The sequence below is a fragment of the Orcinus orca genome, chromosome 9 (assembly GCF_937001465.1).
Source record: "Orcinus orca chromosome 9, mOrcOrc1.1, whole genome shotgun sequence".
Taxonomy (NCBI): domain Eukaryota; kingdom Metazoa; phylum Chordata; class Mammalia; order Artiodactyla; family Delphinidae; genus Orcinus; species Orcinus orca.
In genome coordinates this window covers 1,553,191-1,580,545 of record NC_064567.1, presented here as the reverse complement: position 1 = coordinate 1,580,545, position 27,355 = coordinate 1,553,191, and the positions used below count along the sequence as shown (strand labels likewise).

At 40.0% G+C, this 27,355-nt stretch overlaps 1 protein-coding gene across 19 annotated transcripts in view; it reads right to left on the bottom strand.

The window, feature by feature from the left end:
* Positions 1–27,355, bottom strand: part of LMBR1 (limb development membrane protein 1) — a 155,504-nt gene that overhangs the window by 115,234 nt on the left and 12,915 nt on the right. For 12 of the 19 annotated variants that reach the window (XM_004281232.3, XM_033408269.2, XM_049715052.1 and 9 more), the window contains exons 2-4: positions 15,091–15,163; positions 12,769–12,808; positions 7,076–7,215 (exon numbers count right to left, since the gene is read on the bottom strand). In XM_004281232.3, coding sequence (XP_004281280.1) covers positions 7,076–7,215; positions 12,769–12,808; positions 15,091–15,163 — 253 coding nt within the window. Of the gene's footprint in view, positions 1–5,043; positions 5,152–7,075; positions 7,216–12,768; positions 12,809–15,090; positions 15,164–27,355 lie in introns of those variants that run through there. The other 7 variants (XM_033408272.2, XM_049715053.1, XM_033408274.2 and 4 more) reach the window with 5 other exon arrangements.

Here is a 27,355-nt window from a genome sequence, read left to right as displayed (position 1 = left end):
CAGTACACATCTACTATAGAAATATTATACAAGGCAAGCGCCAAAACAAACTTCGTTAATATAAATTTTTTATATCATATAATCCCACCACCCAGAGAAAAACATTTTTTTCGACATTTTTCTATATCAACAAATACTCATCTACATCATCATCATCATCTATAATGGTCAAAAAAGCATTCCACTGTTTGGATCTACCAAAATTTAATTAAGCAAATTTCCTACGTAGACTGTTTTTTATTTTTACTATTATAAACAATAAATATGCAGTAACTATAGTGATGCACATTATAACAAATCACTGAACTATTGAGACCAATTAACTAGAAATTGTTAGTAACATTTAATTAACAATGGTTCCTTAAAATATCATAAGAACTGACTTTTGATTTAATATTTATACATAAGTAAACATAATACTTAGTTTTCATTTTTTTAAGTTTAATTGCTTATAGTCTAAAAGTTTGAATTTTCTGACCTTCTGTGGGACTTGAAAATGTATAAAACAAAGATGGATTTTGTACTGTTCCTTCATCATGTCCAAAACAGCATATTGGCTATTCATGTTGACGAATCAAAATAAAGCACACACACCTTGCAAAGTCAAGTCAGATTCACTGTGGTTATCTTTTAACAGGCTGAATCTTAAAACGGGCAATCATGTTCTAAATGTGTGTCTCTGTCTGGTCACAAGTGAGTATGGACAGCTTAGCAAAAACTGGGCCCCACTGAGAGAAAATACCTCAAAAACTGAAGAATTATTTCCTTATTTTATTTAAGGCTACAACTTAATTATACCCCAAGATGTATCGGTTTCCTTTTTATATTAATTTTAAACTCACATACATAAAATTACCATTTTAAAATGAATAATTCAGTGGCATTAGTGCATTCGCAATGTTGTGCAACCATTACCTTTATCTAGTTCCAAAACATTCTCATCACTCAAAAAGGAAAACCCATTAAGCAGGTGAATCATGATTTTTTAATTTATGGAACTAAAGAGTTCCATATGTTTTTAACAGTAGTCAAGATACAGAAAGTGAATACAAAGAGATACTTTCTTTTTTCTGTCAATTTTTTATGCTTTTTCTATTTTAATTATAATAATAAATTATAATAATAACAATACAAATTTTAGCCATCATTTTAATTTGCCATATCTGCCCCTTCTGTATCATCCTATAATAAACTATATTATTATTTATTAATGTAATTTATTAATTCTAGCCCAGAGAAGTGAAGTGGCATTCCAAGGTAATATAGTTAACACATAACATTTCAAACACATGTCCAAGATCCAAACACTGTACTTAAGCCAAACTGAATATATTTACACATATCAAAGCATTATTGACACATATTTTAGTATCTAATCCTCACGTGAGTCACACATTAACGGCACAATCGTTCCATATTGATAATTTTTAGAATAAGCCATTAAATTGCTTTTCAAAGTAAGTCTACTTTTACCAAAGTATTCCTAATGATACAATTAATAACTATTACTCATCCAATCAATGAATCGTTATTGAACATTTTCAGTGTGCAAGAACTGGGACAGGTGCCTCATGGGAGATTAAGAGAATTTAAGACATGTTCCCAGTCCTCAAAGACTTTAGCACAAATTCACAAAACATATCTGGCTCTGAACTGACACTATCTCCAGGGGACCCAAAACATCACCCCAGTCAGAGCAGGGGCTTGTGGAGGTCAGGTGGTCAGGAGAGTTTCAGCTCAGGTCTCACACGTCTCACAGTGGGTCCCTGAACCTGTTCTGGGTTCTTTCCCCAGCTCTGGAATGCACAATTGAAATGGATATGCTCAAAAGCAGGCAGAATCTCCACAATGGTTCCCTGACCTGTGGAGAAAGGGCTATTATAGTAAGAAAGGCCAAACAGAGGCCACTAGAACTGCCTCTAACTAGGAAAATAGTAACCCAAAAGAAATTCCACATTCCTGAAGGTAATGCAGGGATTAGTGCAGCCATCAAGGACTTGAAAGATGAGGGGTAGTGATTCCCACATCCCCAAGAAAGACGGATCCTGAAGAATGACACTGGATTCTCGTAAGCTTAACCAGGTGGTGACTCTAATTGTAGCTGCCGCAGCAGACTTGGTTTCGTTGCTAGGGTAAATGAACACATCTCCTGGTACCTGGTATGCGGCTACTGATGTGACAAATGCTTTTTTTTCTCCATCCCTGTCCATAAGGCCCACCAGAAGCATTTTGCTTCCAGCTGGCAAGGCAAGCAATACACCTTCACTGTCCTAACTCAGGGATATACCACCCCTCTGGACCTATGTCACAATTTAGTTTGCAGGGATCTTGATCACCATTCCTTTCCAGAAGATTGCACGTCGCTCCACTACACTGATAACAGTATGCTAATGAGACCAAGTGAGTGAGAAGTAGCCACCACTCTAATCGGTAAGACATTTTCATATCAGAGGGTGGGAAATAAATCTAACAAAAATTCAGGAGCCTTCTATTTCAGTGAATTTTCTAGGGATCCAGTGGTGTGGGCCATGTCAAGATATTCCTTCTAAGGACTGCTGCATCTGGCCTCTCCTACAACCAAAACAGAGGCACAATGCTCAGTGGGCTTCTTTGAATTTGGGAGGCAACATATTCCTCACTTGGTTGTGTTATTCTAGCCCATTTACTGAGTGACCCAAAAAGCTGCTGGTTTTGAGTGGGGCCCAGAACAAGAGAAGGCTTTGCAGCTCTGCAGCTCCAGGCAGCTATGCAAGCTGCTCCGCCCTTGGCCTTATGATCCAGCAGATCCAATGGTGCCGGAAGCATCGGCAGCAGAGAGTATGCAGTTCGGAGCCTTTGGCAGCCCCTAGAGGTGAATCACAGCAAAGGCTCTTAGGATTTCGGAGCAAAGCCCTGTCATCCCCTGCAGTTAACTACCTTCCTTCTGAGAAACAGCTATTGGTTTGCTGTTGGGCTTTAGCAGAGGCTTGACCATGGGCCACCAAGCTACCATGCGACCTGAGCTGCCCATCATGAGATGGTGTTATCTTTATCCGGCCCACCAAGCCATAATGTGGGCGTGCACAGCAACATCCCAAAGTCAGATGGAGGTGGTGTATACATGATCACACCCAAGCGGGCCCGCAGGCACAAGTAAGTCACATGAAGAAGTGGCCCTGGGACTTCCCTGGCGGTCCAGTGGTTAAAACTTCACCTTCCAATGCAAGGGATGTGGGTCCGATCCCTGGTCGGGGAGCTAAGATCCCACATGCCTCACGGACAAAAAAACAAAATATAAAACAGAAGCAATATGGTAACAAATTCAATAAAGACTTAAAAAAAATTAAAAAAAAAAAAGAAGTGGCCCAGATGCCCACGGTCCCCACTCCTGCTGCTCTGCTTTATCTCCCCTGGCCTTGTGGGGATTCCTCCGGATCAGCTGGCAGAGGAAGGGAAGTCTGGGCCTGACTCACAGACGGTTCTGCACAATATGCAGACACCGCCCCCAAGTGGACAGCTGCAGCACTACAGCCCTCCTTGGGACATCTCCAAAGCACAGTGGTGAACGGGAATCCTCCCGGTGGACAGGACCTTGCTTGGAAAAATGGCCAGACATGCAATTATATATTCATATTTGCCAATGGCTTGGCTGGATGGCTGGGGACTTGGAAGGAACATGATTGGAAAATTGGTAACAAGGAAATTTGGAGAAGAGGTATGCAGATAGACCACTCAAAATGGGAAAAAAGAAAAAGGTGAAGATATTTGTATCCCATGTGACTGCTCATTAAAGGGGGACCTCAGCAGAGGATTTTAATATTAAAGTGGATAGAGTTAGCTTATCCTAGTTCTACAGATACCAGTCAACCTCTTTTCCAAGCCACCCCTGTAATCACCTAATGAGCTCATGAAAAAAGTGGCCATGGTGGCAGGGATGGAGGTTATGCATAGGCTCAGCGACATAGACTTACACTCTCCAAAGCTGACCTGGCTACTGTCACCACTGAGGCCTTCAAACTCATACTAGAACTATATCCCATGGGCTCTCCTAGGTCTCCATTATGACAGTTTGGCCCCATTAATTGTTATAATTTTTTAAAAGCAAAGAAGCAAGCATATCTGAGGTTGACAAGTCTTCAACCCCAAGACAACCTGAGGAAATAAACACACCCTTGGATGACATCCACAAGGTTAAAAAAAAACTATGAATTCAGAAGAGAAAGATAAATAGGAAGCTTTACGAAATTCACTACATGCAGTAAAGGATACAGATCTACCAAAAAATTAGAAGCAGAAACAAACTCAGGGGTCATAAAACCCTCAAGAACAATGTCCAGAGCTGACGGCTTAGGCTTCCCAAGACCGATTTCTGAGAATACATCTAGAAGCAATGATATAACTAAGAGGGCTCTTCCTCTAGCTCCCCAACTTTCAGCTGATGTGGTTCCCTGGAGGTTAAAGTTATTGTTTATAGTTTATCTACTGACTCAACAGATGTTTACTGGGCTACCACTATGTGGGAAGCACTGTTCCAAGCCCTGATTTATAAACAAGGTACAATGCGCGAGCTTACACCCCTTAACATTATAATGAGAAAGACAACCAACACAAACAAATACATTTACTTCCAAGGTTAATGCCGCCAGCATTAAATAGATAGCATGTCATATACTGGTAGCTCTCACTTCCAGTCCATAAACAGAATAAAAGAAATGGCTCTGATTTAGAGTATTTGAAGGTCATTAAGTATATCATACAATTTCTTTTTAGTAAAACTGGAAACAAAGGCCAGGTCACTCATAATACTAGTTAGCCTGGCCTGAGACCGCCTGCACTGCTAGTGAAAACACCTGGAGCTCAACCCTCAAAAACGTATGCCCACAGAACCCAGAGCCTTACAGAAAGCTAGGGCCAGAGGGAATAGTCTTCGACAAATGTTTCAGACAACATATGCAAAAAACATTTGTTAATCATATATTATCTATGTATAGGTTAATAACACACAGCACTGTCACCTAAAAATAATTCACCAGAAAAATCCTGATAAATATATTTTCAACTCACCATTACTTTCCAGGTTGTTTCCTGCCTTTCATAGCGACTTTTCAGCAGATGGCTTACTTTCTGCGTCAATTTCAGTAAAAACCTTAATTTGCTTGAGTTTTTCAATTGCTAAGCAACAAAAATGCAGTAATTTCTCTTTATTCACTTAATAATTAGTCCTAAGTTTTACTGAATTCATTGGGTCTTCAGAGCATCAATGACTCTGAAGCCTGAAAGAAACCACAAGCCCAGTGTAAAGTATGTGATCGACTAATATGTTAAAATTCTTCTTGTCAAGAAACAGGATAAGCAGCATTAAAGGACAATTGGGAAGGAAATGTTTGCAATTAACCTGATAGATAGCTAATACTTAAAAACACCGCAAAAATGGGCAAAGAAATACAGGGAGGCAATTTACTAAAAAATAAATACAAATGACCTATAAATGTGCTTTGTAAATGTCCACCCTCACTAGTAATTAAAGAAATGTAAATTTAAAAACAGAAATTTCTCATCTATTGAATTGGTAGGTTTTTTTTAACTAACGCCCAAAATTGGTGAAGATACATTTTGGGAATAGAGACGCTCACACACTACATGAAAGTGGAACTGCTAGCAAAAATCAGACAGTTTTTCTGAGGAATAATTGGGAAATATCTTTTCAAAAACCTTTAAAGTATGCTTACTGGGAAAGTAAACTGCAGAAATTTGTCCTAAAGACAAACATTTATTTGTAAAGATGTACAATGTAGCTTTTTAAACTAAAAGATTGGGAACAATTCATGATTATAATGGCTCTAGGCAATATTGTAAATAGCACAGAAAAGTACTTCAGGCATGGAAACCTCCCCACTATATGATGATGGGTGCAAAGACAAATCGACAGTGAGTACAGTAGGGTTCCATTTCATTATTTATTTGGTTATGTGTTCACATGTGCACTCACACAACATTGAAGGGTTTACGTCACAGTATCCACAGTAGTTCTCTGGGTTGTAGGACTGTGAGTAATAGTAATTTTCTTCACTGTAAATTTTGTTTTCCAAATTTTCTACAGCAAACATGTATTTCTTTAAACACACACAAATGGGTAAGAAAAAAGGTAGTTATCTGTATAAACTCCAGATGGATTAAACAGTTAAGTGTAAACAAAACCATTTTTAAAAGAACAAGAAAAAAAAAGGAGCATTTGTCACATCTCAGGAAGGGAAAGGATCTCCTAAACACAAAAGAGAGAAATCAAAGGAAGAAAAAGACTGGACAACATAAAAATGCAAAAATTCTGTAACCAAAAAAAAACAAAATTAAAAAGTAAACTAACAACTAGAAAAACATATTTACAAAAATCTGATAAATAGCTGATGTATTTCACATATAAAGAGATAACATAATTCAATATGAAAAAAGTGGGCAAAAGACAATGAAACATATAAAAAAGATATGTGTACTCGATTTTTTAATTTATTTTATAAATTAAAATTAAAATGTCCTACCTCACTAAAAATGTCCAGAAAATGACAGAGCCAAGATTGGAATTCAGGTCTGTTTTGCTTCAAGGCAATATACCATGTTGCCAAAATAAGTCATTACTTTTTTAAACCACATTAATTTTAAAGTTTGTCCATGACAAAAGAGTTTTCCCCCTTCTATCATGCATTTTGAAATGACTAAAGAAATAAATAAATGAAATGACTAACAGCAAATAAATAAAATAGAAACTATGGTGGGTTTTTTTTTTAGATCCTAAATGGAGGTTGAGTTCTTCTGACATATCCAGATAAACTAAAATTCTCTTGCTAAATATTTAAATGAAACCGTATTTATCAAAATCACAGTCAGTATAAAAACTGCTTCTTATAGAAAAGCATTTCACAACTAACTACGAATAGGAATAGTAAGTAAAATCTGGTTTTCTGATTTTATTAAAGACTCAAATGGTTTACTGAAGGAAGATGCCAATTATTAAAGAAACTAAGAAAAGGAAAAAATTTAAATATAGTACAGTAGAAAATTAAAACATTAATTGTGATTATATTAAGCAATATATACTAACCATGAATCAGGGAGCCATTTAGCCACTGAATATAGTAGTTTTGAGGAAAAGAAAGCAGGATTTCATTGCTGATTATTGAGAAGGGTAAAAGCAAAACTGCCCCAGCTGAAACTGCTAGAGTGAACGTGCTCAGAAACAACCTGGAAGAGAAGAGCATCATTGTCACCAGTGGTTGGAAAACGCAAAGAATATGGGAGTAATTAAAAAAGAATAGAATCAAAACTCTTAAATTTTTTAAATCCAAAAAGAATTACATATGCATTTCATTGAGTATATGTAGTTGGAAGACAAGTGATATACGTATGGTCCTGGAAGTTAAACTAGACCAACTCTAAAACTTACTCTGTGAAAAAACCATTAAGTCTAAAGAGTCGGCCTAAAGCAGACATAAACTAGAGACAGAATACTTTGCACATTTTACGAAGAATAAATTGTAGTCTCATTCCTATTTTAAATTTAAGTATTTATTTCACAATTGCATTTAATTAACAACTATGGCAATATATGCTAACAGCAACACAAAAACCGGCTCAGTTGAAAAAATGCTTGTGAACACAGAATGAAAAAAGACGTGAAAATGGTTATTTCAGGAAGAAGAAACTTACAAACCTATTGGTCTACCATCTCTTAAAATGGGTAAAGGTTAAATAAACTATATAGTAAACTGTAGGCAACTATTAGAATTATACATTAAACAATATTTAAAACACAATTTTGTCATTTTTTGAAATGAGATATCTCTAATATGTACTAATATGGAAAGATGTCTAAAATAAATTAAAAATAAAAACACGAAGAAAAGCATGGACAATAAATATAAAACATGCTCTCCCCCCGCCCCCCCCCACAAAGTGCATAATTACACACAGGAAAATAGAGGTACATTTAAAAATCTAGCATAGGGCTTCCCTGGTGGCGCAGTCGTTGAGAGTTCACCTGCCGATGCAGGGGACACGGGTTCGTGCGCCGGTCTGGGAAGATCCCACATGCCGTGGAGCGGCTGGGCCCGTGCGCCATGGCCGCTGGGCCTGCACATCCAGAGCCTGTGCTCCACAACAGGAGAGGCCACAACAGTGAGAGGCCCGCATACCGCAAAAAAAAAAAAAATCTAGCATAATATATAACAATTCCTAGGAGAGTGGGACTACAGGGTGCTTTCTCTTTCTCAGTTACACGTCTGAAATGTCTAAAGTTTTATACCTAATTTTTTAAAGATTATTTTAAAAGACTAAAATGGCAAAGGAAAAGGAAACCTCACTGACATTAGAGATGAAACCTTAATTTAATATTCATTCCATTAAATTTAATGTAGAAAGAACGTGAAAATACATGTAAGAAGATATAAGAAAAATGATACTAAACACTCAAAATACACATCTAATAGAGTAACTTTGAGGCCAATGCCATCTTGTGGCAACCAACAGAAGCGTTTTCCTACTTAAAAGCTGAAAATAACCATGAAACCTCCCGTGGTCAGTAAATCACTAGTAAATTTTTTAATGTAGACCATATGATACACACCAAAAATACAATTCAGTTCAGACACAGAAAAAGTCTTACAAACGGGTTTTGCTGAACGGGACAACACGTTTCCTGGGAAAAGCAGAGACACACCCTCGCCCCAGGCCCACTGCCATCTCCAGCACTTACCCACCAGTGCCTCAAGCAACCTTCGTTTCTGTCCTCGTAAGTCTGTCGCTACCATTCCTTCCTTCTTCAAACATGAAAATTAAGACCACATCCACGATCTCCCCATTCCAGGTCCCGCACAGCTCTCCCAATTTGCCCTTCCAGGCTCCTCTGGCCACGACAGATTCCCACATACAGGCAGGCTTATCTAACCTCCTTGTACCCCCAACATGAATGGGTTTTCTGGCTCCGTGTCCTGGGCACAGTCGGCCCTCTCCCTCGGGTCCCCTCTGCGTCATCTGCCCCGTGAAGCACTCCTCAGTGGCTCCCTTCTCGCTCCTCTCGGTAAAGTCAGTCCCTCCTCTCTTGGTGCTCATGACACTGACTCGCATGCAGCAGTGAAGGCTAACCATGGCTTCCAGGTCTAAAGCTGGGAGATGTAATCTGACCAAGGAGTAAGCTTATGAGGGCAAACAGATGAAGTTTTGAAATCAAAAGTGACCCAGAAAATCCTAAATATATATGGTCACTGTAAATATAATACTGGATCTTACGTCAAAAACCTTCTAGGGACTTCCCTCGTGGTGCAGTGGTTAAGAATCCGCCTGCCAATGCGGGGGACACAGGTTCGAGCCCTGGTCCAGGAAGATCCCACACGCCATGGATCAACTAAGCCTGTGCACCACAGCTACTGAGCCTGTGCTCTAGAGCCTGCGAGCCACAGCTACTGAGCCCGTGCGCTGCAACTACCGAAGCCCACGCGCCTAGAGCCCATGCTCCGTAACAAGAGAAGCCACTGCAATGAGAAGCCCATGCACCGCAATGAAGAGTAGCCCCCGCTCTCCGCAACTAGAGAAAGCCCGCGTGCAGCAACAAAGACCCAACACAGCCAAAAATAAATTTATTTTTTTTAAAAAACCCTCTAGAATCTACTGCACTTTAGGTACTGTGATTGGCCCTAGACATACAAAAAAAGGTAATACCAGGCTCCCTGTTGCCCTTGAGTAGCTGTGAGGAGAACTATCCATAAAAGGCTGATGGGACAGAGTTAAATGCTGGCAAGGGGTCCTCAAGGTAAGATCCTGGGTCAAGTCAGAAAATGGCAGCCGTCACTGCTTACACAACTATGAAACAGTGCGCCTCGGAATTGAAGGCAACCTCAGAAATCTCCCCTTCTGAAAGGGAGCAGATTCTGAGAGAGCCAACAGGGCTGCCCAGTGCGGGATGAGAGAGGGCTCAGGGATGACCAAGACCACCTCGTGAGAGTGGCAGTGGTGGAGCGGCCATCCGCTGTGACATCAGCTGTGACGGGGACGGCTGCAGCTGAGCGGGCTGGCAAGGGAGATGAGGGAGCCAGCTTTGGCTCTGTGGAGTCTGACATGTCCACAAGGCAGGAAAGTCACAGACGCCATGCTTCACGCTCCTCTCTACAGGCTACCAGGTGGCCTAGGATGTCTGTCTGCCCCATTACTGGTCGCAGTCTCTGCTCACTGGCCAAGGTGCCGTCTGCCAAGGCTCTCCACTCTAAAGTTCCTCTTCCCTTTGTGGGGAGTTAAGTTTGGAACTAGGAAGATATCCTGTTCCTTGTCAAATAAGTTATTCACCTGTTGGTTTCTATCTGTATGGACTCAAGATTGCTCTGCTCTGTTCTGTGTTAGATCCATGACAATCCTGATTGTGACGCTCAGATTGTCCCTGAGTAAGTGTGAAAGCCCCTGAAGGATTCCCTGTCTTCCTGATGTGCTGCCATCACTCTTGAGCACTTCCCTGCACTGTGGCACTACAAGATGGATGAAAGGAGCCTGGAACTTTCCCTACCCCAGCCCTGCAATCAGCCTTCCCCCCAAGGAGCACTGATTCCTTTTAGTGGAAACAAAAATCTAGGTGCTAAATATACTCCTTGCTCTTGGGGTGTCATGCTCCCAGGTGAGCACGGACAGGCAGCTCTAGGGGGCGTAAGTATGCACTAGGTATACATGTACATAAAAACACATACATGCATCCACACTTCACATCTAGGTTGGGTTCAGTAACTATACTGAAAAACGTGGGTCCATACAGATGCCTCCAACTGCACCACAACAACTTAGTGTTCCCTGTTGCTTTCCCGCTCTCACTAACTGTAAGTGGTCCCCACTGTCTTTAACAGCCTCCTGCCTCACTGACCCCCTCAGCCTAGAGGCACCATGTGCTCAGGTGAGCCCCATTTTGGACTGCCCTGCCCTGTGAACACCCTCCCCACCTGAGCACTGACAGCCAGGCCAGGCCATCCACCAGGGACACCCTTCCCACCCTACATGGGCTCTGAGTCCCCATGACAGAGCACTCCCCAACGCAGTGGGTGCCCCTCTTCACCCCCTTGGGACAACATCGTGCCTGGATTCCTCTCTCCTCTCAAATCCTGGGAGTCAACACCAGGTCACCCCCTCGTGCTCTGACCTCCGCACCAAGCCTCCCTCCTGCCTGGACAAGCCATCCTTAAAAGCAGTTTCACCAGTTAGGCGCTTTGATCCAAATCAAATCAAACAACCAGCTGAGAGAAAATGTAATCTAGGGTTGAAAAGAACAGAGAGAGGGAATTTGGGGGCATGAGTGGATACAAACAGAGGACAGAACGAAGGCCTTTAAGGAGCAAAAGAGAAAGCGAAGGTGGGTTTAAAGGGAGGTGAGAGAGGCCAGGGAAAGACTCCTCAGCCTGACGCGGGGCTGCAGTAGGCCGCGGGGAACCCTCCCTCCCTCAGGTGGCCAGATGGTGCTGGCCATCACCTACCCTTGGGGACTTGGCTGAACTCTCAGAACCCTGGACCACTGTTTCTCCTCCTTTAAGCACAGCATCTCATTCTGCTCCTTCCTCTTCAGTGGGAGGAGGGTGGGCAAGGAAAGAGGGTTGGGGGAGAAGTACAACAACCCTGAGCTCACACCTGTCGCGCACCGAGCACCCCCCGACTTTTTTTGTGTGTATGTTATTTAATCCACACAACATGCTACAAAGCAGATGGTAGCTCGAGCTCACATATGGAGGAAAGGAATCTTTCTCAATCTCTTCTGAACTCAAGTTAATCTTGAGTTCAGAATGTGAACCCAGCTCTGCCTGACTCCTCGGTTCTCACTCACTCCACCACAGAAGGGAAGAAAGGCAGTGGGAGACAAACAGACCAGTGGGTGGGGCAGCTAGGGGGACAGGCTAGGTCAGAGCCGCCCTCCCAGGTGACCTTCTCCTCCACACTTCCCCTTCCTGAATTTATAAGGGCACACACATCTGCCTTCAGGAAGGGGACATCTGTGCGCATCACCGTGATGCAAAAACCACCTGCTGGGAGAAACCCAAACCCCTCAGACAGGCCATGCCAGCTGCCATGTAAAGCAGGTGAGGCCGCTCCCTGGCACCACCACAAGGAAACAGCCATATTTTCATAAAACACAATGCAAGTGTAAAATCCAATGGGACGTGTTCTTGTCTTTTTACAAATTATTGATCTACAAACGCATTTAAGTAGATTTACCACCAAAAGTGGAATGCAGACTAAACCGAGAGGGGTGCACATCTCACAAGTACTTCACACCTGGAGGACTGGGAAAGAATTCATGTCTGCCCTTTAGCTGGGCTCTATCATCAGCATACACAAGCAGAAACAGAGCTATAAGGAACCTAAGAGGACCGTCTGGGCCCATCTCCCTGCTCACAGTAGGTAAATGTTCAATTAACCAGAAGAGATGTCTGCTCCCTGTCCCAAGGCCATTCAAACAGCCAAGAGCTTTCTTTCTTTCTTTCTTTCTTTGGCCCAGCAATTTTCCCAATCTTAAGCCCATTTCCTGGTTAAATCCTCTGAAGATTAAATCTGTTGGCTCCTTAAATAAGCAAATTTTAACAGGAGATAATCAATCCTCAATTATCCATGTATTTGCTTATATGTGCTTTCCAAGGATAGGACTAACATTTGATAAAGGTGCTGTAATACTTTAAGTGAATTTTTTCCATATTTCTGCCCAAAAGGCAAAATTAAGTTTCGAACACGTATGACTTTAGAATGAGAAACAAGACAATCGAACATTAAAATACATACGAAATCCTGTTGACTATGGCATCTTCATCTTCTTGCTCATCTGCAAAAATGTTCAAGGTATTAATATTCTTTTATCTTCCAACAAAATGTTTCATTAATTTAATAAAAGCATGAACAAAAATATAAACTTGAAGAAGCAATTATTGAATAGAAATTATTTTCAAAAAGCACTGTGTTTATTTCAGCACAGATCACAATCTAAATCTCATTAAATCAGATAGGATAGAATATGTTAAAGAACAGAGTGTTTTGATTGATCAAAAAATCCTGGGGCTTCCCTGGTGGTGCAGTGGTTGAGGGTCCGCCTGCTGATGCAGGGGACGCGGGTCCGTGCCCCGGTCCGGGGATCCCACATGCCGCGGAGCAGCTGGGCCCGTGAGCCATGGCCGCTGAGCCTGCGCGTCCGGAGCCTGTGCTCCGCGACGGGAGAGGCCACAACAGTGAGAGGCCCGCATACGGCAAAAAAAAAAAAAAAAAATCCTGATTAACAAAACTCCCATATGTAAATTAAGATCTTCCAAAATATTTAGTGCTCAAGGAAATAAAACTCAGTAGAACCCCAGAACCACTATCAAGTTTATTGTTATACGATGTCAGTGAAATTGCTAATGAATGAAATTTTCTGGTTGATAATAGCCAAAAAAAATTTTTACTATAAAATTAAAATTCAGAATTTTAGAACTCATACAGTTTTCTGTAATTGGAGTCTATTGTTAGTAATGGTAATAATGAGGACTTTCTTGGATCATCCTAAACCACCTTGGATACCATTGCCTTGATACTTCATCATTTCATTCAAGTTACAGACAGAAATATATCAAGTTCTGTGTCGTTTCTAAGTAGGAGCAAGATGGCCCTTGCTCCTGTGCTTCCTCACCCTACCCTCTCCCTCTCTCATGGCTGTTGGCCATCTTTTTTGTCCTCCCACGTAATCTTACCAGCTAAGGAAACTATGATCCAATTACAAAAATATTACACAACACCCTGGCCCCTCCTTCTCCTCAGTGCCTAACTGGGGTTGTCCTCAAAGGCTCTCTGCGTAGGTCTGTGGAATTCTGAGCGCCCACCTGTTTCAGTGACAATGGCATATTTGGGCCATTCTCTTAGACCAATCTCCATTCTTAATTACTGACTGCCCAAAATAGTTTTAAGACCAAAGAGACCACAAAATAACATAGTCACAATTAACTTTTATACTGTTGTACCCACATCCAATCAACCACCATATCTTGAAGATTGTTTTAATAGCTTCATATCCATTTCAATTCTATTGCCGACCCTCTACCAACCAGGTCCAGGGTCCTCATTACCCTCTCCCATGATTACTCTAAAAAGCATCTAATAAATACCCTATTTTCCTGCTCATCATCCCCTGATTTCCCCTAAAACAATGCATTATTCATTCATTCTCTATCTCTCCCTCCTTCTGTGTCCATAATCTATGAAACCTGGTGCCAAAACATCTTTTAAAACAGCTAAGATACTGTCTTGGATCCCAGGTCTTCAAACTTCTGAGAGATTATAGAATCCAAGGAGTATTTCAGTGCAGTCACAGAGCCAAGTAGTGCACTAGAGCAAGCACTATTTCCTGATTTCTTTCAAAATTCTGACAAGTTTAAAATAACATAAGGAAGCTTTAATATATGGAATCCTTAACTATTCACATGGCACCTACTATTAGCCCAGCATCACAGGTGGAAATCTTGTGATTTCTAGGAAATAGCTAAGATTTAACAGAAGTCAGTAAAGTAACTGGTTAGTTACTTATAAAACTCTGGCATAAAAATCTGTGAATTAATCAGCACAACATTCATTAAAAAAAAGAAAAGATACAGTGGTCCCTCTGGTGAGATAAGGATACATATGAAATAATAAAAGGATAATATAATATATAATTGAATGCTAAATGGTATTACGGAGACTCTAAATTCTATACCGCTTCAGAAAAAGAAAAGATATTCTGATAGTCAGAGAAAGAACTGGGTGGGGGTGATGAGGGGTATGTTCAAATTCAGAGCCAGTCACAGGGAACCAAATATCCTCATAAACTCTGGAATTTCCCAGAAAGTAAAGAGCCCTGGACTATTCTTAGTTGAACATAAGAATGGTGATAAAAAAGGGCTCGGGCCTAAGAAGATGACCCTGCGAGTAGTCAGATTCCCTGGAAGTTATTTTTAGGGCTCTTAGTACCAGGCAACTGCTTGCTTCCATCACAGGCATACTGAATATACTAACTATGCCGATGGGCACCATATAGCCATGGACCATGCCTAGACCACTTGGCATTAGAATCAAAGCTTTAATAACAATGTGTCTACTAACCTGATTTTCTCTTGTATCTTGTGATGATGAAGTAGGAGACAATGTAGAGAACGGCAAAGAGAAGGAAACAGATCTGAAACAAAACAAATTTAACAAATCATTTACATTTTTGCATATCTTTTTAAGTAACAGAAGATACATCTTTGGCATTCATAGGGAAAAAGAATTTAATCTATTACAAAGTAAAAATTTAGCTAACAAAAAGTGTTATGAAATATTAACTTATACAAACTAGTCAGCCCAGTTTAAAACCATTCCAGAAAAAAAAGCCCAGTGGACATTTTGCTTTTCATAACTTGACCAAGTTGTTTTCAAAATCATGTGGAACTATAAAGAACCAGACCATTACCAACAATTTTGAAAAATAAAGTCAATGAGAGGCTACTAACCTTACTAAATATTAAAACGTACTATTAATATAAAGCTTCAATAACATTTAAAGAGTGTGCTGACACCAAAACCTGACAGATCAATGAAACAGATTCTATCATATAAAAATTCATGTCAGGTGGTTGTACATACACAAGGCCTCACAAATCAAGGTGGGGGTGGGGGTCGATTATTCAATAATTAAACCACATGTCAAAACGAACAGCAGTTGAACAAGATACTTTTTTAATATTAAATTCCTTTTAATTTCTATCAGATCTAGGGGACGGAGGCAAAACAGGATGGGTGAAGGAATGGGAGATCTCAGTATAGTCAAAGATCAAGTGTGCTTTAGATAAAGGCCTCATGGAGCTGTGGACCATGGTAGAAATACTTTGAAGACTCTCAAATGAAACCATTCCAGGTGATGATAAAGCCTCGGGATCACCCCTATGCATGGATTTCTGAAGAAGGGTTGGCAGCCATATGACTGAGAATGATCATGGACAAGGCAGTAAATATCCACTGAGCAGAGTAGTGATATGATCTGACATACTGCAAAAAGCTCACTCTAGTTACAGTGTGGAAAATAAATTAGAAAAAGGAAATGACGGAAGCAGGGAGACCAGTTAGGACTCGCTGCAATAATATAGAGGAAAGGTCACTTAGACCTGTGCTGTGGAGGTGTTAAGAAGTTATCAAGTTCTGGGTATGTTTTGAAAGCAGACTTGACAGGACTTGTAGGAATAAACATAAGGTTCTTGGCTTGAGAAACTGGAAAGACAGAGTTGCCATTTCCTGAGTCAGGGAAGGTCAAAAGAGGAGTAGTTTTGGGGTAGAAATAAGAATAGCGTTTACATTGCTGAATTTGAAACATATATTATTCACTCAGGTGGAGAGGTTGAATGGGCAGTTGGATATAAAAATGTGTACAGCTGAGGGGAAGGAACCAGGCTGGGGGAAAAAAAGAAGAGTCATCAGCAGATAGATGGTACTTAAAGCCATAAGACTAGATGAGATTTCCACTGTAGGTGGTGAGTACAGCCAGAGAAGAGAAGTCTGAGAACAGAGTTCTGGGCTCTCAAATATTTAGAAGCCAACTCAAGAGAAGGAATCAGCAAAAGCTGACTGAGAAGCAGCAGCAAAGAAGAGACCGACATACTGAAAGCCAAGTGAAGAAAGTTTATCTAGGAAAAGGGAATTATCTACCGCGTCAAATGCTGCTGAAAGGCCAAGTAAGATGAGCACTGAGAACGGGCAACTGGATTTAGCAACATGGAGGTCATCGGTGACCTTGACAAGAGCTGTCTTTCTGGAAGGGTGGAGGGAAAAACCTGACTGAAATGGATTAAGCAAGGAGAAAACTTGGAGCAAAATGAAAGTAGACAGTTCTTACCAGGAGTTTTATGATAAAGGGCAGCAAAGGAAATGTAAAAGGGACTGCTGAGAGGGGTTTTTTTAAGATGAGAAAAGTTATACAGTTGTTGAAATAACCCAGTACTTACTTCTGATGCAAGAAAGAAAGGGAGAATCGCTGAAGAAATGTGCTCAAGTTGAGGGGCTACATACAAAAATTTATCCAAAGTAAAAAGGAGGAGGAGGAGGAAAAGCAGGAACTGAGAGAACATTTGAGTCCCTCTGCAGGTGGGTAAGTAGATGGTGGTAGAAGCACAAAGACATTATCTTTTGATGGCTTCTATTTTTCTCAGTGAAAGACAAGTTCATCAAATGAGTTACACATGAGGGTGGGGCGAGAAGTATGTAAGTCACGCAGGAGAATGGGAGAATAAATGGATTTGAGAAACAACAGAAGTGAGGGGCAACGGGAAATGAAACGGCCTTTAAAGTTTCAGGCAAGCTCAAGCCAAGACTCTAAGCAATGCAGGAAGCCTGATGATGCTATACAACACAACACAAGAGCTTGATTTTTAGATGCTGAGGCAGATGTAGGCTGAGTCCCCAAGAACTAGCACAGGCTTGATGATTCTAACAAATAACCTATTCTCTCTCCTCCCCTTTACAACCTACACTTGCGGACTTCCACTTTTCACCACCACTCACTCACTCACTCACTCTTCCAACCACTTCTCTGACTTCACGCCCACTGACCCACTCAAAGTGCTTCTGGCAGTGGTCAGTGATGTCCCAACAGCCAAATTACACTTTCATGATTTCACTTGCCCTCTAAGCAGCAACTTGCACGTCAGCAATCTTCCTCCTTCTCTGATTATTCTCCCAGACTCCATCACTAGCTTCCCTTTTCCTGCCAGCCTTTAAACATTATTCTTCTCTATGATTTCTGAGCGGAGCCAGAAATCTATTCTCATTCCACAAGCTCTTTATAGTTAACCTCATCTGCTCCCAGCGTTTGAACCACCAACCCCCAGAAATCCCCAGACCACCATTTGAGAACCACTGGTTTAGGGTATTAGCAAGAGTGAGTGAAATAATGGGCCATGAAACCTAACTGGATTGGGAGAAAAGTGAACCCAAGTGATGGACAGGAGTGGACATGCCAATCAACTGAGGTTCCTGGTAGAGAAGCAGCTGCAATAAAAGTACTTGACCAAGGAAGCTGGAAGAATACAAAGTTGTGACTAAAGCATGTTTTAGGATTTTTTAAATTAGTAATTAAAAGTGGAGAAGAGTAGTTTCAGGAGTTCCAGGGAGTTTGTGCAGAAGTGGTAGTTGAGAAGGCATGAAAGTTAACGGACAAACGGAAATCAAGGAACCAAAATGCATGGCATGGGATGGAAAAGACTAATGGAAAGCAATCCATCTAAGAGTAGAAGGCTAACAATTATAAAAACAAGTGTAAGTATTACTCATTTGGAAATAAGAGCTACCCACTATGAAAATAAACATACAACTAAACCAGACTGGAACAACAACACAAAAATCACAGAACTAGTTAGGCCATTTTTCTAGTTCCAAAGACGGGGGGTAGGAGCAGGTGTGCTCCTTCTCTACATGAGCACGTCGGTATCAGAGAGACACACCCATGGGGATACGTAAAACGAAAACAAGCATAATGATGCCTCCTATTCTCCTACATTCAGTGGAGGCAAAAGGAAATTCCTAACGAAAAAAAGAAGGAAGTCATTCCAGCTCGCCACCACTAAAGGTGCGGTACAGCTGATAAAAAGGGAGACGATGGGCTCTCACGGTTCTCTGAAAAGACTGAGCTTTTCTCTCCTGGTCAGGGGAAGAACAAGGTTACCAGAGACCATAAGCAGAAGCACAGGGTGCATGTCCTCTGTGCCAGCTGACCCAAAGCAGGTGCTTCAGCCCTCACTGGGGGCCACACGGCTTTAGTCCTGATGCTTATCAAGAATGGCCAGGCATTTGGGAGCTAAGTTACCCAGTCACAAGTAACCTAATACAGGCATTTCTAAAGTTTGCTTTACACCATTTCACTTTTTAGAAAGACCCACTTCAGTACCTGTTTTTGGTAACCAAACAAAATCCAAAGAGGATTTTCACTTTTACCAAAAAAGGGCGAAAAGCGAAAATCTCATTCAGCTCAGTGTGTTTTGCAGCAAGCGTTACAGAGGCAGCGCCCACCCCAGCAGTGAGAGCGGCCCGCCAAGCTCCTCCCCGGAACCACACTCAGCATCTCAGCATCAAGCTGCTACAGCTGTGAACCGTATCGGTGAGCACCTGTGCTTCATCTCAATTGATTTGGTGAGCAAGACGGGTCCTAAAGTAACTGCTTCTCTACTTTGTGCCATTTCAGCTCAGGAAAGGTTTCCTAGGACACTCTACTTTCAGAGGTCGGAAAAAACCTATAATATATCTAAAATATGCTGTTAAAAGCAAATATTCTTAAATCCCAGGTATAAGATTTAAACCTAAATTCAAACTAGTACCTTATAATCAAACTGTATAAGTGTAAGCTTTTCACTTAAGGCTGATGGGCTTCAGCTAGTTTAAGATGACCACGGGGAGTAAATATCATAAGAGTGATGGGTACAAATGGCCTAAGGAAAGCTACCAGTGACACATTTCTAACAAAATCCTGGGAGAGGACAAGTAAACTATAACTGAGCCAATAATCTCACTCCACAACAGAGCCAATAACCCTGGCTTTATTTTAAAATTGCTAAATCAAAAATGTGAGATGTTGAGTATCCTTTAAAGTTACAAGTGAACCACAAAATAATTAAAATTATAATTATTTCAAATTACCCTAAGAGCCAGAGTATGTAGTAAAACACAAGAAAACACAAATAGGGCTTCCCTGGTGGCGCTGTGGTTGAGAATCTGCCTGCCAACGCAGGACACGGGTTCGAGCCCTGGTCTGGGAAGATCCCACATGCCGCGGAGCAACTGGGCCCATGAGCCACAATTACTGAGCCCGCGCGTCTGGAGCCTGTGCTCCGCAACAAGAGAGGCCGCGATAGTGAGAGGCCCGCGCACCACGATGAAGTGGCCCCTGCTTGCCACAACTAGAGAAAGCCCTCGCACAGAAACGAAGACCCAACACAGCCATAAATAAATAAATAAATTTTAAAAAGAAAACACAAATAGTTACAAAAATAAGATAATAAACTAAAGATGAAACATATTAAAATCATAATTGTAAATAAAACTGTCAAAAGAAAACTCTCACAGACTAAGATATAGCTAAAATGAAGTGGCTTGGGACGGTTTGAAAGCAAAAGGATAAATAAAGACATACCAAGCAGATGCTAACAACAAAGAAAGTCAGGCTGTCACATTTTTTTTTCCCTCTCAGACAAGGCTGAATTTAAGACAAAAAGTGCTAAGACAAATTGGGGCCCTTTGTGAACAATGGTATAATCCACAATGAGGAAATAATCTTTATGCACCAAAAACACAGAACCAAATGACGCTTTTTAAAACTGAATATGCAAGGAAAAATAAAACACTACTTTAGCTGAAAGAATTTAATTCACCATGAATGAAAAAGTAAACCCAAACCAAATACATAGTAATAAATGTGAATTTCTTAAGTATTAGGATTAGGAATGCTCTAATAGATAAATGTTACCATACTGAATGCTCTATACCCCTATGTGCCCCACATTCTGCCACCCACTGCCCCAGCCCCTCACAACCACTAACCTGACTTCTGTTTCTAGGGATGTGCCTATTCTGGATGTTTCATACAAAGGGATCACACAATATCTGACATTTTGTGTCTGGCTTCTTTCGCTTAGCATGTTTTCAAGGTTCATCCATGTTGCAGCGTGTGTAAAAACATCATTCCTCCAGACTTTTTATAGAAAAATAAAAATTTGATTAAAAACACACTGAATTCTTGTTGCTAGTAGCTATAAGCATTCCTTTCAGATATACTTGCATATGTACACAAGGATATATATATATATATACACACACACATATAAAGATGTTCATTGTTTTACTGTTTGTAATTGCAACATACCACCTTTCAAAAGAGAAAAGACAAAATTACCAGTGCTCTATTTCCACAATTAATTTGAATACAAAACACATGCTGATATCCACTCTTCTAAGAGTTACTAGCACTATCACAATAAATTGCCCCGTGTCTTTCAACTTGTGCTTCAATAAAGGAAAAAGAATATTTCCTTGCAAAAAAATAACACTGAGACCTTTAACAAGGGGTAAATAGTCCATCTTTCAAGACTAACACAGCAAATTTCTAGTTCATTAATTTCACCTACAATATTACACTTTATTACTTGTTCTTGAGATTTTTCAGACTCCATGACTTGCAATTTTTTACAAGGCAAGTCACCAGCAAAAAGTTCTTTAAATTCCTTCTGAAACTCACTCCAGAAAAACATAAAAGAAGAACAGCTTTATTTGAGAGGAGCAGGCATCAGAGCCAGTTGTCACTCACCCTTTGTCCTTCGGGCTCTTTCATCCCAATCACAACCATTCTACCCACTTAGCCTCCCTCCTTCTGAATCCCCACAAACTCCTACTTCACAAATTTAGCACAGCAATGATTTCTACTGAATGTTTCATGTAAATAAAACTTGTCCCCTAAACTATGTATTACATACAATATACTTTAGGTATATCGGAGGTACTAACACAAATAGGAATGATCTTGTACATCTCTTGAATCCTGCTGAGTGCCTAGATAAATAATTTTAAAACAAACTGAGTAAATCACACACCCTTCCCACTGCTGGTTCCTTAGCCTCAGTCAGGTATGATCAGGGCAAAGGGAAGACACTTAGAACTGGATAAAAGGTGGAAGTTTAGATTAGACTGGACTCAATTTTTCAACATGTGAAAGTGACTATAAAGCTATAAGATGAGCCCCAAGTTGTCATGAGGGGTAAGGTACAAAGATGCAACAAAGCATCCTTGCAAGCAGCAGTGGGAGAAAATTAAGCTGCTTTATAACTATTTCCTATCAAGTTTACCCACGCAATAAACACTTAAGTACTGACCTCTTAATGATATTAAAGATGGAAGATCTTCCATGAAGATGGAAGATCTTGCCATTAATTTAGATCTCTGATTTTTTTAATCAGAGTATGTAGTTTTCCTCATATAGATTTGAACATATTTTGTTAGATTTACACCTAAGCGTTTGGGGGTGGGGGTGTGTTAATGTAAATGGTGCTGTTTTTTTAATTTCAAATTCCAAGTTTTCATTGCTCATATACAGGAAAGCAATTGACTATTGTTTATTAATTTGTATCTTGAAACCCTGCTGTAATCTCTTATTAGTCCCAGCAGGTTTTTGTTGTTACTGACTCCCTGGCGTGTCACCTGAGAACAAAAACAGTTTTGTTTTTTGTTTTTGTTTTTGGCCACGCTGTGCAGCTTGCAGGATCCTAGTTCCCCGACCAGGGACTGAACCCGGGCCCCGGCAGTGAAAACACCAAGTCCTAACCACTGGACCACCAGGAAATTCCCCAGTTTTTTTTCTTTATTCCCAATCTATATACCTATTATCTCCTTTTTTTTTGTTAATGCCTCAGCTAGGACTTCCAGTGATGCTGAAAAGGAGTGGTAAGAGGGGACATCCATGCCTTGTTCCTGATCCTAGTGGGAAAGCTTCTAGTTTCTCCCCATTAAGTATGATGTTAGCTATAGATATTCTGTGTATGTCCTTTACCAAGTTGAGGAAGCTCCCCTCTATTTCTACTTTACTGAGAGTTTTTATCAGGAATGGATGCTGAATTTTGCCAACTGCTTTTTCTGCATCTACTGATAGGATCTTATGATATTTCTTCTTTAGTCTGTTGATGTGATGGACTACATTAAGTGATTTTTGTATAATTCTTTTTATACACTGTTGGAATTAATTTGCTAATATTTTCTTGCAGAATTTGTGCATCTATGCCCATGAGCAGTATCAGTCTGTAGTTTTCTTTTATTGCAATGTCTTTGTCTGTTTAGTAGTAGGGTCATACTAGCCTCATAGAAGAAGTTAGGAAGTAGTCCCTCTTCTTCTATTGTCTGTAAGAGACTGCAGATAATTGATATCACTTCTTCCTTAAATATGTGTTAGAATTCACCAGCCAAACAATCTGGCACTGGTTTTTGGAAGGTTAACTGCTGATTCAAGTTCTTTAGTAGATACAGACCTCCTCAAATTATCTGCTTTTCCTTGTGTGAGCTTTGATAAATTGTATCTTTGAAGGAATTTGTTCATTTCATCTAAGTTTTCAAATTTGTGGGCACAGAATTGTTCATAATATTCCTTTAGTAACTTTTTAATGCCCATGGAATCAGTAGCAATGGCCTCTCCTTCATTTCTGGTATTAGTAATGTGTTTTCCCTCTGTTTTTCTTAGCCTAGCAAGAGGTTTATCATTCTTACTGATATTCTCAAAGAACAAGCTTTTGGTTTTGCGGACTTTTAAAATTTATTTCCTGCTTTCAGTTTCATTGCTTTTTGCTCCATTTCTTATTATCACTTCTCCTTTGCTTACTTTTAAATTACTTTGCTCTTCTTTTTCTAGTTTTCGAAGGTAGAAGCTTAGATTATTGATTTTAGACCTGTCTTCTTTTTTAATATATCCATTCAATGCTACAAATTTCTCCCTAAGCACTGCTTTTGCTACATCCCACCAAATTTTGATAAACTGTGTTTTCATGTTCATTTAAAAATATTTTTAAATTTCTCTTGAGACTTTTTCTTTGACCCATGTGTTATTTAGAAGTGTACTATTTAATCTCCAATTACTTTGGAGCTTCCCAGCTATATTTCTGTTACTAATCTGTAATTTAACTCAACTCTGGTATGAGAACAGACATTGTATGATTTCTATCCTTTTAAGTTTAAGTGTTTTATGGCCTAGAAGGTGGTCCATCTTGGTGAATGTTCCATGCAAGCTTGAGAAGAATGCACACTGTGCTGTTGTTGGATGAAGGAGTCTGTAAATGTCAATTAGATCCAGTTGACTGATGGTGTTATTTAGTTCAAATATATATATATATATATATATATATATATAGCCAATTAACAATAGAGAGTGTGTTGCAGTCTCCAGCTATATCAGTGGATTCATCCATTTCTTTTGGCAGTTCAGTTTTTGCCTGATGTATTTTGATGCTCTGTTGTTAGGTACATACACATTAAGGATTGCTATGCCTTCTTAGAAAGCTGACCCTTTATCATTATATATTGCTCCTTTTAGCCCTGACAGTCTTCCTTGCTCTGCAGTCCACCTTGTCTGAAATTAACACAGATACTCCAGCTCTCTCTTGATTAGTGTTAGCACGGTATATCTTTCTGTGTCCCTTTACTTTTAATATATCTGTATCTTTACATTTATTGGATTTCTTATAGACAACATATAGTTGGGGTTTTTAATCCACTCTGACCATCTGTCTTTTAATTGATTTATTTAGACCATTCACATTTAAAGTGATCATTGATACTGTTGTTTTAATATTTATCATAGTTTTAACTATTTTCTATTCACTGACCTTGTTCTTTGTTTCCATTTTTGTCTTTCAGTCCTTTTCTGCCATCTCTGGTTTTAACTGAGCATTTTATATAATTCTATGTTCTCTCCTCTCTTAGCATATCAACTACACTTCTTTTTAAATTTTTTATCGGTTGCCCTAGAGTTTACAATTTACATTTACAACTACTCTAAATCTACTTTCAAACAATACTATACAGCTTCATAGGTAGTGCAGATACCTTACAGCAGAGTTTTCCCAATTCCTTACTCCTGTCCCTATAACATTACTGTCATTCACTTCACTTATCCACAAGCTAATCACTGGAAACACTGGCGCTATTACTTTCAATAAACTGTTACCTGTTGGATCAAGAGTAAAAGATTTTATTTACCCTTAGTTGATTCCTCTCTAATACTCTTCCTTTCTTTATGTAAATCTGAGTTTCTCACCTAAATAATGTCCATCTCTCGGAAGAACTTCTGTTAAAATTTCTTGTCAAGCAGGTCTATTAGCAACAACTTCCCTTAACTTTTGTTTGTACTGCATAGCATAGGGAATTGTATTCAATATCTTTGAATAACCTGTAATGGAAAAGAATCTGAAAAAGGATAGATAGATAGATAGATAGATATAACTGAACCACTTAGCTGTACACCTGAAACTAATACAACATTATAAACTAACTATACTTAAATTTAAAAAATGGTCAAAAAAAATTTTTTTTTAATTTTAAAAAAGAGCTCAATTTAAAAATGGACAGGGACTTCCCAAGTGGTGCAGTGGTTAAGAATCCACCTGCCAATTCAGAGGACATGGGTTCGAGCCCTGGTCCGGGAAGATCCCACATGCCACGGAGCAACTAAGCCCGTGTGCCACAACTACTAAGCCTGTGTTCTAGAGCCTGCAAGCCACAACTACTGAGCCCGTGTGCCACAGCTACTGAAGCCCGCACACCTAGAGCCCGTGCTCCGCAACAAGAGAGGCCACCACAATGAGAAGCCTGTGCACTGCAACGAAGAGTAGCCCCCGCTCACTGCAACTAGAGAAAGCCCGTGCACAGCAACAAAGACCCAACACAGCCAAATAAATAAATAAATTTAAAAAAATAAATAAAATAAAATAAAAAATAAAAATGGATAAAGCATCTGAATAGGCACATTCCCCCAAAGAAAATATACAAATGGCCAATAAGGATACAGAAAGATGTCTAACATCATTAGTCATCAGGGAAATACAAATCAAAAGCACAACGAGGGCTTCCCTGGTGGCGCAGTGGTTGAGAGTCCGCCTGCCGATGCAGGGGACACGGGTTCATGCCCCGGTCTGGGAAGATCCCACATGTCGCGGAGCGGTTGGGCCCGTGAGCCATGGCTGCTGAGCCTGCACGTCCAGAGCCTGTGCTCCGCAACGGGAGAGGCCACAGCAGTGAGAGGCCCGCGTACCGCAAAAAAAAAAAAAAAAAAAAAAAAGCACAACGAGATAATACATAATACTCACCAGGATGGTTATAATTAAAAATCAAAAAGACCATTAATGACAAGTGTTGAAGAGAATATGGAGAAACTGGAACTCTCATGTTGGTGGTACAAATGTGAAATGGTGCCATGATTCTGGAAAATAGTTTATCAGTTCCTCAAAATATTAAACAGAGTTATCACCATATAACCTAGCAATTCCACCCAAGAGAAATAAAAAGATATGTCCACACAAAAACTTGTACACAAATGTTCACAGCAACACTTTTCATAAGAGCCAAAAAGTGGAAACAACCTGAAGCTCCATCAACTAAAGAATGAATAACTAAAACATGGCACATCCATACGACAGAATATTATTTGACCATAAAAAAGAATGGACTATTGATGCATGCTACCACATGATGAGCCTTGAAAACATCATGCTAATTGAAAGAAGCTAGACACCAAAAAAAAACACATATTGCATGATTCAATTAATATGAAATATCCAGAGCAGGCAAAGGTAGATTAGTGGTTGTCTAGAACTGGAAGGAGGAGAATTCGGGGGTAAATGGGGAATGAACTGCTAAAGGGTATAATATTTCTTTTTAAGATAATGAAAATGTTCTATCATTAGATTGTGGTGATGGCTGCACGATTCATGTATATACTAAAAATCACCAAAATGGGTGAACTGTATGATATGTGAATTATATCTCAATAAAACTTTAAAAACCAGTTGAGTTGGTTTTGTGCAGCATTCCCATTGTTCTGACAAGAACAAAATACACATACATGCATGAACTACTAAATGTACATTGTACAATTTCAGTGATTTCATATGAGTCAAATGCTCTTAACACTTGCATTTAAAACTTGTATTGCACCATATCAAGATGAATGGTAAAATTCATGGTAATAGGACTTCCTTGGTGGTGTAGTGGTTAAGAATCCGCCTGCCAATGCAGGGCACACGGGTTCAACCCCTGGTCCCGGAAGATCCCATACGCTGCGGAACAACTAAGCCCATGCACCACAATTACTGAGCCTGTGCTCTAGAGCCCTTGAGCCACAACTACTGAAGCCCGCGCACCTAGAGCCCATGCTCCGCAACAAGAGAAGCCACCGCAGTGAGAAGCCCACTCACCACAACTAGAGAAAGCCCGAGCGCAGAAACGAAGACCCAACGCAGCCACGAAGACCCAACGCAGCCAAAAATAAATAAATAAAAAATAAATTTCCAAAAAAAATTTCACGCTAATTTAATTTTTTTACTTAAAACAACATTGAATAGCATGTAAAAAAATATGACAAGTTGGTAAAAAACCACTGAATAAAGGAAAATGCTTTATATTTTAGTACCTTTAATTGCATTTTCTTCCTGCTTTTCGAACAAAGAACCCATATTTTCATTTTGCACTGGGCCGCAAAAAATTTTGCACTGGGCTAGCCCTGGAACAAATCTGAAAACCACTGCACGGAACTTCCTGGAGAGCAAGTACAGAATATGAATATGAAGAAAAAAGTTCCCATCACCTTGCTCTTTTAACA